This window comes from Geotrypetes seraphini, chromosome 13 (assembly GCF_902459505.1).
Source record: "Geotrypetes seraphini chromosome 13, aGeoSer1.1, whole genome shotgun sequence".
Lineage (NCBI taxonomy): Eukaryota > Metazoa > Chordata > Amphibia > Gymnophiona > Dermophiidae > Geotrypetes > Geotrypetes seraphini.
In genome coordinates this window covers 68,550,230-68,563,513 of record NC_047096.1, presented here as the reverse complement: position 1 = coordinate 68,563,513, position 13,284 = coordinate 68,550,230, and the positions used below count along the sequence as shown (strand labels likewise).

Sequence of the window (13,284 nt, the reverse complement as noted above, 5' to 3'; positions counted from 1 at the left end):
ATGTTAGAGGCAGATCTAGATATTGTCGCTATCACAGAGACATGGTTCAGTGAATCACATGGATGGGATGCAAACATACCGGGATATAATCTTTTTAGGAAGGACAGAGATGGTCAAAAAGGTGGAGTAGCTCTCTATGTAAAGATCAATATCCAAGCAACCGAAATGCAAGGGACCTGGGGAGAGGAAGAAGCGATATGGATTGCTCTGAAAAGAGAAGATGGAACTTCTATCTATGTGGGTGTAGTCTACAGACCTCCGACTCAATCACAGCAAATTGATAAGGATCTGATTGTGGATATCCAAAAGTTTGGAAGGAAAGAGGAGGTTCTGCTGTTGGGAGAATTCAACCTGCTGGATGCGGACTGGAATGTTCCGTCTGCAGAATCGGAAAGAAGTAGGGAGATTGTGTATGCCTTTCAAGAGGCTCTGCTCAGACAAATGGTGACGGAACCCACAAGGGAAAAAGCGATATTGGATCTGATCCTCACAAATGGAGAGAGTATCTCTAATGTTCGAGTGGGTGCTCACCTGGGAAGTAGCGATCATCAAACGGTTTGGTTTGATATAACGGCTAAAGTGGAGAGCGGCCGCACGATACTTAAAGTCCTAGATTTCAAATGTACGGACTTTAATACAATGGGAGAGTACCTGAAGAAAGAGCTGTTAGGATGGGAGGACATAAGAGAAGTGGAGAGACAGTGGTCTAAGCTGAAAGGAGTGATAAAAATGGCTACGGACCTTTATGTGAAGAAAATCAATAAAAACAAGAGAAAAAGGAAGCCGATATGGTTCTCCAACCTAGTGGCTGAGAAAATAAAGGCGAAAGAGTTGGCGTTCGTGAAATATAAAAAAACCCAAGAAGAGGAGAGCAGAAAGGACTACAGGGTGAAACTGAAAGAAGCCAAGAGACAGATACGTCTGGCGAAAGCACAGGCGGAAGAACAAATGTAAAAAAGGGAGACAAAAATTTTTTCAGATATATTAGTGAAAGGAGGAAGATGAAAAATGGAATTGCTAGGCTAAAAAATGCTGGGAACCAATATGTGGAGAGTGATGAGGAGAAAGCAAATGTGCTAAACAAATACTTCTGTTCTGTGTTCACAAAAGAAAATCCTGGAGAAGGACCGAGATTGTCTAGCAAAGTTACACGAGAAAATGGAGTAGATTCTGCGCCGTTCACAGAGGAGGGTGTTTATGAGCAACTTGAAAAACTGAAGGTGGACAAAGCGATGGGACCAGACAGGATCCATCCCAGGATACTAAGGGAGCTCAGAGTGGTTCTGGCGAGTCCTATTAAAGACTTGTTCAACAAATCTCTGGAGACATGAGTGATTCATGGGGATTGGAGGAGAGCGGATGTGGTCCCTATTCATAAAAGTGGTCACAGGGATGAAGCAGGAAACTACAGGCCGGTGAGCCTCACTTCAGTTATTGGTAAAATAATGGAAGTGTTGCTGAAAGAAAGGATAGTGTACTTCCTTGAACCTAATGGGTTACAGGATCCGAGGCAACATGGCTTTACAAAAGGTAAATCGTACCAAACGAACCTGATTGAATTTTTTGATTGGGTGACCAGAGAGCTGGATCGAGGACATATGCTAGATGTAATTTACTTGGATTTCAGCAAAGCCTTTGATACAGTTCCTCATAGGAGGCTGTTGAACAAATTTGAAGGGCTGAAGTTAGGACCCAAAGTGGTGAACTGGGTCAGAAACTGGCTGTCGGATAGACGCCAGAGGGTGGTGGTTAATGGAAGTCGCTCGAAGGAAGGAAAGGTGAGTAGTGAAGTCCCTCAGGGATCAGTGCTAGGGCCAATCCTGTTCAATATGTTTGTGAGTGACATTGCTGAAGGGTTAGAAGGAAAAGTGTGCCTTTTTGCAGATGATACCAAGATTTGTAACAGAGTAGACACTGAGGAGGGAGTGGAAAACATGAAAAAGGATCTACAAAAGTTAGAGGAATGGTCTAAAATCTGGCAACTAAAATTCAAGGCAAAGAAATGCATTTGGGGATTAATAATCAGAAGGAGCCATAAATGCTGGGAGGGGAGAAGCTGATATGCACGGATGGGGAGAGGGACCTTGGGGTGATAGTGTCCGAAGATCTAAAGGCGAAAAAACAGTGTGACAAGGCAGTGGCTGCTGCCAGAAGGATGCTGGGCTGTATAAAGAGAGGCATAGTCAGTAGAAGGAAGAAGGTGTTGATGCCCCTGTACAGGTCATTGGTAAGGCCCCACTTGGAGTATTGTGTTCAGTTTTGGAGACCGTATCTGGCGAAGGACGTAAGAAGACTTGAGGCGGTCCAGAGGAGGGCGACGAAAATGATAGGAAGCTTGTGCCAGAAGACATATGAGGAGAGACTGGAAGCCCTGAATATGTATACCCTAGAGGAAAGGCTTCTTTGACTGGGTGACAGGAAAGCTAAACTCGGGAAAGTCTCTGGACATAGTGTACTTGGATTTCAGTAAAGCGTTTGACAGTGTCCCACACCGTAGACTATTAAACAAGATGAAATCGATGGGGTTAGGTGAGAAACTAACGGCATGGGTCAATGATTGGCTGAGTGGAAGACTTCAGAGGGTGGTGGTCAATGGCACCCTCTCTAAGACATCGGAGGTGACTAGCGGGGTGCCGCAGGGCTCAGTCCTAGGACCATCCCTTTTTAACATATTCATAAGGGACTTGACCCGAGGGCTTCAGGGAAAAGTAGCGCTGTTTGCCGACGACGCCATACTGTGTAATATAGTAGGTGAAAGCGATCTCACGGATGGTATGGCGCAGGATCTGATCAAGTTGGAAAACTGGTCCTCAACATGGCAGCTGGGCTTCAACGCCAAGAAGTGTAAGGTGATGCATCTCGGCAGCAGAAATCCATGCAGAACATACACCTCAGAAGAACGGGACTTGGGAGTAATCATCAGTGCAGACATGAAGGCTGCCAAACAAGTAGAGAAGGCCTCATCCAAGGCAAGGCGGATGATGGGATGTATCAATAGAAGCTTCGTCAGCCGTAAACCTGAAGTCATAATGCCACTGTACAGAACCATGGTGAGACCTCATCTGGAGTACTGTGTGCAATTCTGGAGGCCACATTACCGTAAAGATGTACTTCGAGCTGAGTCGGTCCAGCGAATGGCCACTAGGATGGTCTCCGGACTCAAGGGTCTCTCATACGAAGAAAGACTGGGCAAGTTGCAGCTCTACTCTCTAGAGGAGCGCAGGGAGAGGGGTGACATGATTGAGACATTTAAGTACGTCACAGGTCGTGTCGAGGTGGAAAACGACATATTCTTTCCTAAGGGACCTTCAGTCACAAGAGGGCACCCGCTCAAACTCAGAGAAGGGAGATTTGGTGGTGACACCAGGAAGTATTTCTTTACAGAAAGGGTGGTGGATCACTGGAACAAACTACCGGTGCAGGTGATCAAGGCCACTAGCGTGATCGACTTTAAGAATAAATGGGACATCCACGTGGGATCTCTACGTGGGTCGAGCAGCACTCTGACTTAATGGGGTGGGACAGTAGAGTGGGCAGACTTGATGGGCTATAGCCCTTTTCTGCCGTCATCTTTCTATGTTTCTATGATAGGGGAGATATGATTCAGACGTTCAAATACTTGAAGGGTATTAACGTAGAACAAAATCTGTTCCAGAGAAAAGAAAATGGTAAAACCAGAGGACATAATTTGAGGTTGAGGGGTGGTAGATTCAGGGGCAATGTTAGGAAATTCTACTTTACGGAGAGGGTAGTGGATGCCTGGAATGCGCTGCCGAGAGAGTGGTGGAGAGTAAAACTGTGACTGAGTTCAAAGAAGCGTGGGATAAACACAGAGGATTTAGAATCAGAAAATAATATTAAATATTGAACTAAGGCCAGTACTGGGCAGACTTGCACGGTCTGTGTCTGTATATGGCCGTTTGGTGGAGGATGGGCTGGGGAGGACTTCAATGGCTGGGAGGGTGTAGATGGGCTGGAGTAAGTCTTAACAGAGATTTCGGCAGTTGGAAACCAAGCACAGTACTGGGTAAAGCTTTGGATTCTTGCCCAGAAATAGCTAAGAAGAAAAAATTAGAAAATTTAAATTGAATCAGGTTGGGCAGACTGGATGGAACATTCGGGTCTTTATCTATATTGACTGGTGGGTTTTTAGCTGCTGATGAAAAAGCACATAATCTTCCATTTTCTTTAAATAATGCAATTTATCAGCCATTCACATTATAAGTATATTAATAGATGGCTTAGCAGAAACAGATGGTCATGTAGTTTAGATCAGGCGAAGGTCATGCTATCATGCCCAGCTATTATAGATCATTACAGAGATCTGTTATGAGACATGGAACTAGAGGGATGGCAATGCTAAGGTTAAAAAAAAAATCTGATACAGCATAGAAATTAGTGTTTGTTTATTAATTTCTATAGCTAGACCAGGATTTCTCAATCTTCTGATATATCTGATGGACAATGTTCATGAGCATGGCACAGTACAATACAATACACTGCCGAATTAAACCAAAATCTAAATAAAAATTCACTGTTAAAAAATGATGCATAGTATTTTTTTTACTTTTACTGAGATTAAATGTTAACATTTTTTTTCTCGTGGAAGCTTTAATGCTCATTTATTTCACCGGTGAGAAATCTGGGACTGCTGTGCAGCATGAGGTTTTTGGTATAGGGTTCAGCGCTAGACAAATTCGCACTAAACTGGCAGAAAGAGAAAGCAAAGGCGTTTCCTTAGGTCAGTGTCGCAAACTTTTTAAAGTGCGGAACACCAATTTCGCGGCTGTAGCTGGGGGCATCTGAAAACACCTGGATGTCGATGCAATGACATCACGTTGATGTTGACGCATCCTTCAGCCGTGGCCCTGAGTTTCTTAATACCGCTGGTGGCTTAGGATGCTGCAGAAGGAGAGGTGAAGAGAGGCGCAGTGCCAGCTGACTGACTACAGGACGTGCCTCTCATTGCGAGAGGCACATCGTCCTGTAAGCAGTCAGCCGGCGCCTCTCCTCCTCGCTGGCATCTCGCAGCACACCTGGAATCTGCCGGGGCACACAATTTGCGATACATTGCCTTAGGTCATCTACTCCTCCCCTGTATCCAGCAATGGCAGTGAGCACAGATACAGAGGCCTCATTCCTGATCTAGGATGACGGTGCTAATCTCTGCCAGATGGATAGGGGGCACAATGTAGCACTTCTAGCCGAGGCTGGTGGCAGCAAAGTTTAAGTGCAGGATGCAGCAGTTGTGCTGCAGAAGAGGAACGCAGATCACTGGAACAAGCTTCCAGAGCAGGTGATCAAGGCCACCAGCGTTATTGATTTTAAGAATAAATGGGATGCCCTAGTAGGATCCTTACGAGGGTCGAGTTAAGGAACTAGGTCATTAGTACTCAGAATTAATGGGGTGGGTCAGTAGAGTGGGCAGACTTGATGGGCTATAGCCCTTTTCTGCCGTCATCTTTCTATGTTTCTATCTGCAAAATTCCAGCTGGGGCTGGCAGCAGCAGTGATCATCAAGGATAGTGAAGAACCAGAACTAGGAATCGGTTATAGGTATTTCAAATATCTTGATTTCTGGCTAGCCTGGAGACGCACATAAGGAAACTAGGAGGCTCATTTAAAAAAAAAAAAAATGATGTTCAAAAGACAGCATAAACTGGCACTTGGACGTCTTGCAAGTCAAAACATCCAAGTTGGCATTTTCAAAACAGACTTTCTAGATGTCATAAGAACATAAGAAGTTGCCTCCACTGGGTCAGACCAGAGGTCCATCGCGCCCAGAGGTCCACTCCCGCGGCGGCCCATCAGGCCTATGACCTGTGAAGTGGTCCCTGATTATTCCTATAACCTACCTCTACTTCTATCTGTACCCCTCAATCCCCTTATCCTTTAGGAACCTATCTAAACCTTCCTTGAACCCCTGTAGCGTGCTCTGCCCTATCACAATCTCCGGAAGCGCGTTCCATGTGTCTTTCTGGTTGTTTTGTTTCCAGTGTGTCCAGATCTTAAGAAGGCATGTTAGAGGCATGTTTTGGACAGGCTTAAGACTTGGAATCTCTCAGCAGGGATAATCAAACCTTTTAAAAAATGTCCAGGGTTTTTTTTTTAGATGTTTGGAGCAGAGAATGACACGGGGGACAAATTTTTCCCCATCCATACTGGAACTCATTTTCCCGTCCTGGTGAGTTCTTTTCCTGTCCCTGCCCCATTCCTGCAAGCTCTGTCCTCATCTGCACAAGCCTCAAACATTTTAAAATCATAAGTGTTCGAGGCTTGTGCAGTTAAGATTCAAGACAAAGTTAGACAAGTTCCTCCTGAACCAGAACGTACGCAGGTAAGGCTAGACTCGGTTAGGGCACTGGTTAGGGAGCGGACTGCTGGGCACGATGGACCACTGGTCTGACCCAGCAGTGGCAAATCTTATGTTCTTAAGGCAGAGCTTCCAGGCATTTGACAGCGAAAATCTCACAGGGACAGGATGGGGAAATTGAGTTCCTACAGAGATGGGAACAAATTTGTCCCTATGTCATTTGCTAGCTAGACCTGTTTTAAAAGCATCTAAATACTAAAAAGGTGCCCATACTAACCAGATGACCCCCCCTTCCCTTATTTCCCCAGTGGTCATGAAACCCCTCCCCCATCACCCAAAGATGTGAAAAAGAAAAACCCCAGTACATCTAGCCTATATGATGAGGGGATGCTGAAACGTTCTCAGCCCAAGCAACCAACTTCCTAAATTCTGAGCATTTATTTTGCAAAGAGTTATCTTACGTATTTCGTTAAGTGCCAATTTGCAGAAACAAAATTCTGTGTTTTGACATTGTTTCAGATCATTGATTGAACCCGATCCACATCATTCTCTTCTTGGTTGGATGAGCACTTTTCAACATCCCCTCCAGATGGTAACACAGACATATGAGAGTAGAGGGGGCATTCTAAGGGTTACTACAGTTAATTTCACATTAAAAGTCTCCAGTACAGATGTTGCTGTAACTTGCTTCTATTGTATGGTGAGCCCTCCAAAACCTATTGTACCTACATTAAGTTGACACCTACAGGCATAAGGGCTATTGTTGTGGTGTACAGTGGGTACAGTAAGTTTTGGAGGACTCACTTTACAATAGAAGCAAGTTACAGTGACATATATACCTGGGACTATCAATATGACATTCTCTGCGGTAATCCTTAGAGTGCCCTTCTGCTATGTTATAGAATACTCAGCTGTCTATGAACAGTTTGCCAAGAATGCTGGCTGATTGAACATCTGAAAATGTTGCTTTTGTGTGTTTTTTTATACGGATGTCTTTATATTTGAGAATGGCCAAAAAAGACATACTTGGGACCAAAACATCATTAAAAAAGGTCATTGCCATTTTCAGGTAGATATTTTCTCTACTGGCTTTCTGGATGTCCAAATTCAGACTTGCACATCCTATTGAAAATACCCTTCCACAGGCTTACTATCTGTCAGAGTTTTGGTGTCACACTGGTTGAGAATCACTGGTCTTGATGCATAAGGAGCCTGTATTTAATGGGTGGGTATATGATGAAAGGATGAAAACAAATCAGAAGTCCATAATCTGACATCTTGTCTTTGTCTCTATAACTAAACTGAGTCATTTGAAGAACCTTCCCTGTTGCTAATTCCTGAAAGTAAGAAGTGGCAATTCCCTAAGAATACCTGGATAATAATTGTCAATGAAGCTACCCTCTAGAAACTTGTGCAAATCATATTATAAACCCAGTTATACTACTCCTTGACTACAGTCTCCAACAACAAATGATACAGCTTTGATTGTACATTGACTGAGAAAAGATGCCCTCAAATGTGTTTTTAAATCTGCTACCACTTAGTACAAGAGCAAGAGCCTTTTTGAAAGGATATAATTTTCTATTTAAGTCATCTACCTTTTCTCTTGATTTTATAGATGTCTATCACATTCCCTCTTAGAAGAGCTCTACCTGTTTACTCTTTTTTCATAAGGAAGCTATTCCAGCCCCTTGACAAATTTTACTAATTGTGTTACATTTAGGAAAGAAAAGTCATGACTTGGAAAGTTGTTCTCCTCTAGATTGACAAGAGAAAGACAACTGTACACTCAAATCAGAAGGGTGAATTTGCTGGGCCTCATCTTTCAGCCTAGCCAACTAGGTTATGGGAGGTTGTGAGCTGCACATTTTAGTTTTTTGTCTTGGGCATTTGGATCAATATGACCTAGAACAATGGTGCTCAAACCTGTCTTGGGGTGGCTTTTTGGGATATCTCTAATTAATACACAAGAGAAAGTTGCACATAATGGAGGTAGTAAGCATGCAAACCTATTTTGTGCATCTTCACTGTGTACAGTATAGCCTGAAAACCTGATTAGCTGGCAAGACCCAGGACTGATTTGAGAACCAATATCCTAGAGAACTCTAGTGAGAACCCAATTGAGGCCACCACTGTTCTGAATCTTTGCATATACTGATGGTCATAACAAAGGGATCATGTTGATAGTAATCTTTTGTTCAGGTACATACATGCTGCTTTCTACTACTACCGTATTTTCACGTAGATAACGCGCACACGGGTATAGCGCGCGAAAAACACAAATTTATGTACAGAAATTTTTATATACCGCGCACACCCGTATACTGCGCATGCTGCCCGACTCTCCCGTCGCCGCCCGACTCTCCTTTCGCCCGCCCCGACTCTCCTCTGGCCATCCCGACTCTCCTTTCGCCCGCCCCGACTCTCCTCTCCCCCTTGAAGTCCTGTCCCCACCCTGAAAGCCTGATGCCCCCCGACGTCCGATTCCCCCCCCCCCGCAGGACCGCTCGCACCCCCACCCCGAAGGACCGCTCGCACGCACCCCCACCCCGAAGGACCACTTGCACCCACCCCACCCCCACCCCGAAGGACCGCTCGCACGCACTCCCACCCGCACCCCCACCCTGAAGGACCACTCGCACCCCCACAGCCTCCCGACCCCCCCATCATGTAGAAGCTCCTACCGGTGTCCTGCTGCTTCCTCTTGGCGGTCCCGACTCCCCGACACGATCGGGGCAAGAGGGAGTTCAAGCCCTCTTGCCCCAGCCAACCGCGGCACCCCCGACATGATCGGGGCAAGAGGGAGCTCAAGCCCTCTTGCCCCAGCCAACCATGGCACCCCCGACACGATCGGGGCAAAAGGGAGCCCAAGCTCTCTTGCCCCGCCAACTCCCCAACTCCCTGACAATATTGGGCCAGGAGGGAGCCCAAGTCCTCCTGGCCATGGCGACCCCCCCTCCCCCCGATGGTTGTTCGGGCCAGAAGGGAGCCCAAACCCTCCTGGCCACGGCGACCCCCTACCCCCACCCCGCACTACATTACGGCCAACTACACAAAGGTATGGGGAAGGGGGGTGGGGGTGTCGTGGGGGTCGGACAAGTGGGTCACGGGTCGGCTGGGGGGGCGGTCGGAGGTTCTTGGGGGGGCGGTCGTTGGGGGGAGGGGGGTTTGCGTCGAGGGCAGGAGTGCCTGGGATCCCTCCTGCCCGTAATGTAGTGCAGGGTGGGGGTAGGGGGTCACCATGGCCAGGAGGGTTTGGGCTCCCTCCTGGCCCGAACAACTAGCGGGGGGGGGGGGTCGCCAGGGCCAGGAGGACTTGGGCTCCCTCCTGGCCCGATATTGTCGGGGAGTTGGGGAGTTGGCGGGGCAAGAGGGCTTGGGCTCCCTTTTGCCCCGATCGTGTTGGGGAGTCAGGGGGGCAAGAGGGCTTGAGCACCCTCTTGCCCCGATCGTGTCAGGGGTGCCGCAGTTGGCTGGGGCAAGAGGGCTTGAGCTCCCTCTTGCCCCGATCATGTCGGGTGTCGGGACCGCCAAGAGGAAGCAGCAGGACACCGGTAGGAGCTTCTACATGATGGGGGGGGGGTCGGGAGGCTGTGGGGGTGCGAGCGGTCCTTCAGGGTGGGGGTGCGGGTGGGAGTGCGTGCGAGCGGTCCTTCGGGGTGGGGGTGCGTGCGAGCGGTCCTTCGGGGTGGGGGTGCGAGCGGTCCTGTGGGGGGGGGTGAATCGGACATCGGGGGGGGGAACTATGTAAAAAAATTTTGTACAAAGCGCTCATGCGTATAACGCGCAAGGGTATGCGCGGTACGTAAAAACCACATATAATGCGCGCGTTATATGCGAGAAAATACGGTACTACTCACTTATGACTTTTAGCCAAATGCTTTATATTGAAAGCTGCTTTAAAAGAACAGCATCATTATGCGGGGAGTGTCTGGTGCAGTGGTTAGAGCTACAGCTTCAGCACCCTGAGGTTGTGGGTTCAAATCCCACACTCCTCCTTGTAATCCTGGGCAAGCCACTTAATCCCCATTGCCCCAGGTACATTAGGTAGAGTGTGAGTTTTCTGAAACAGATAGGGAAAATGCTTGATTACCTGAATGTAAACCACTATAAGTGGTATAGAAATGCAATAAATAAATATATGCATTGTTATTAGAATGGGCTTTCTCTGTAGTAGGAATTTTTTGTATTCCATGAACAGCAGTGAATTATAAATCTTGAAATCCAGACTTGTGATCCAAGTTGGGAACCAGAAATCTAAATACTGAAATGATATAATTTAAAGTGTGTAATGAGTGGGACAGAAGCTAGCAATGAATTAACAAAGTTACCTTGGGTAGTAAAATGGAAATGTACTGCTTCCTGCGGGCAGGGTCATGTGCAATCCATTTCAAAATGGCCTCAAAAACAGCGTCTTCTTGTTTGACATTGAGTTCATCCTTTTCGATGATATCCCTCAGTTCATAGACAGAGAGTTCTAAGAACTCAGTAGACACTTTCACCATCTCTTCAAAGTTATGGAGGATGAACATGTAGGCCTTTTGTCGAAGCTCAGGGCAGTGGTAGTAGTCGGTGAACTTACAGATCCCAATGCAATTATCTAAACAGAGCTGAGACTTCAAGAATTCACAGCAGGCCCTAACTATCCCCATGATGTTGAACTGATCAGCTGCAGCCAGAAGTCTCTCCACATTGTCTGCAGTTATAGCGACAGTCCTGGTATAGGCATACTCGATGATCAGCTTCATCATGTCGGGAGAAACGCCAGGGATGCTGTATACCTTCTTTTCAGTATTGTTCCAGCCACTGGTAAACAAAGCTCTGAGAAAAAGAACATTAGTTATTAGGTGTAAACCATAATGAAAAAGCAGCAGGTGATACTAAGTAGGCCTCAACCCAGCAAAATTTGTGTAGTTGGCACAAAAATGACTAAAATGACATTTTTTTTCCTCATGCCAAAAACATATTTGAGATGGCTTGGAGAATATTCAGCTCCACAGTTATTGCAGTGCTCTAAATTTTGCAGAATTGAGGTCTTGGAAAATGGGGTTCCATATTCTATTCATCTTTAGATACACAAGAAATGCTTATTGTGGATGGACTATAACATTCTAGGGAGATATTTTAATTTGTTAGTACTTCTGCATTCACTTAAAATTAGGGGAGGGAGCAAAACCATTTGAGGTCCCAAGCTTTGATCAAAACTAATTTCAAAATTATTTTTTTCCTTTTTTTAAGGGTGTGCCGCACTCTAGTGGAATCACTGCACACCATGTAGTAGGATGCCATTTTTTTTTTAAACAACTGACAGGATAAAATGCTTCCTTTAAAACAATACAAGATAAGCTTTGGATGAAACAACTCTTATAATCTCACGAGTCAGAAACCTTTTGCCAGATATTTTTCTAAGAGATTTTAGCTTCTTAGTTATGCAAACCTTAGATTCCTTTAAAAACTCATAAAGTACCCTGCAAACTTACAAATGTGCATGATGCTTTATCCCCTGCCCTTATCTAGAGAACTTGTTAGAAGCACTGACCTAAAGTACGAACTACAGCTACAGAGGATGTTCTTGTGGGCATTGAATTCAATCCCGTTAACCTTGATGACTACATCACAGAGTTTGCCTTCTAGTCGGAGCTCGTTGAAGATGGTGCACGCCATGGCACTCATCTTCCTCTCCATATTGCTCTGATGGAACCCAGATGTTGTGGAGGATTCCTCCACATCCATCATCATAGAGTCGGTGATTGAAATGCTTCTTAAAGGCTACTGATTTTTCTCGATCCTCTCAACACTACATGGTCTTGGATGAATAAGCAGGAGTTCTAGAGCCCCTCCAATGGTGACATCATTGATGGGTTCTAGAACTTGCCCTATCCATATTCATGGTGGCTGGCGTGGAATGAATAAGGACATTGTGAATGGCAAATACTTGAAGCCAAGGGGCCGGCTTGGAATGCTGGTACAGAAGCTGTGTATGTTAACTGACCAAGCAGGCTACAGAAAGTTACCTAGTCAAGATAGGTTGAATGAAGACTACAGGTCCATTGTGTTCAAGCCTCTCCTGACCATCTTCTTACACACTGTGACAATGTAGGAGAGGTAGTAAAAGATGGACTTTGCATTCCTTTGAGAGTGGCCTGTTCCATGGCTCAGAAACCTTGGATTACTATAAGAAACTGGCCTCATTGTTGATGGCATTACTTAGCTGTTGAGTTTTGAAATTCCTTACACTAGATGCACATGTTAAAGCACTGGGAGAAAAGGAATAACTTGTTAAAGGTTAGATGAGACATGATGGATTCTCTCATCCATGAAAAGAAAAAAAGATGAAGACTTAGAAACTTGACTCATTTCTCATATCAGTATCCTTTTTCAAGCTCTCATAAATGTGTCAATAAACAAACTCTAGGTAATAGCTTTTGGTTAGATTGGATTATCATAGATATATTTAATCAAAGTATGAAATAAGTGGATTATGATGCCTGAATACACAAGTCCATTTGTAGGTTGGGTTACTGCATGAGTGCTTTGAAAAAGAACATAAGCCATGCTAGGTCTGACCCAGGACTGTCCCAAGCCGGAATTGCTCCTGTCTCACCTACTGAGTCACAGCCAAGCAGGGAAAGCAATGAACGGGGCTTAAATTTGAAGCCCCTGCCTCCCATGTGCGACCACACTGCCCACATAAAGCTCGCTATAGCTCTGGTCTGACTATAATCCCTCGTAGTTGTGGCCAACTACTATTAACTTTCCCATCATTAGAGTGCCTTAACAATTGCCTTAAACATGTATTCGATCTTTCATTCTATGTATAGAAATTATCCTACTGTTGCTGTACATAGTTCCCAAAGCAGATCCGATCTCTCATGCTGTATATAGAAAATGTACTTACCTTGTTGCTAACCTTTATTATGCATGTAAACTTGTAACCCGTTCTGGACTCTTTTGGGAGGATGGATTAGAAA

The 13,284-nt window shown here is 45.5% G+C and overlaps 1 protein-coding gene across 3 annotated transcripts in view; it reads right to left on the bottom strand.

The window, feature by feature from the left end:
• KLHL10 (kelch like family member 10) overlaps positions 1-13,284 on the bottom strand; it is a 43,689-nt gene that overhangs the window by 22,601 nt on the left and 7,804 nt on the right. For 2 of the 3 annotated variants that reach the window (XM_033918231.1, XM_033918230.1), the window contains exon 2: positions 10,645-11,134. In XM_033918231.1, the coding sequence (XP_033774122.1) occupies positions 10,645-11,064 (420 nt within the window). In that variant the 5' untranslated portion in view covers positions 11,065-11,134. Of the gene's footprint in view, positions 1-10,644; positions 11,135-13,211; positions 13,267-13,284 lie in introns of those variants that run through there. The other variant, XM_033918232.1, reaches the window with a different exon arrangement.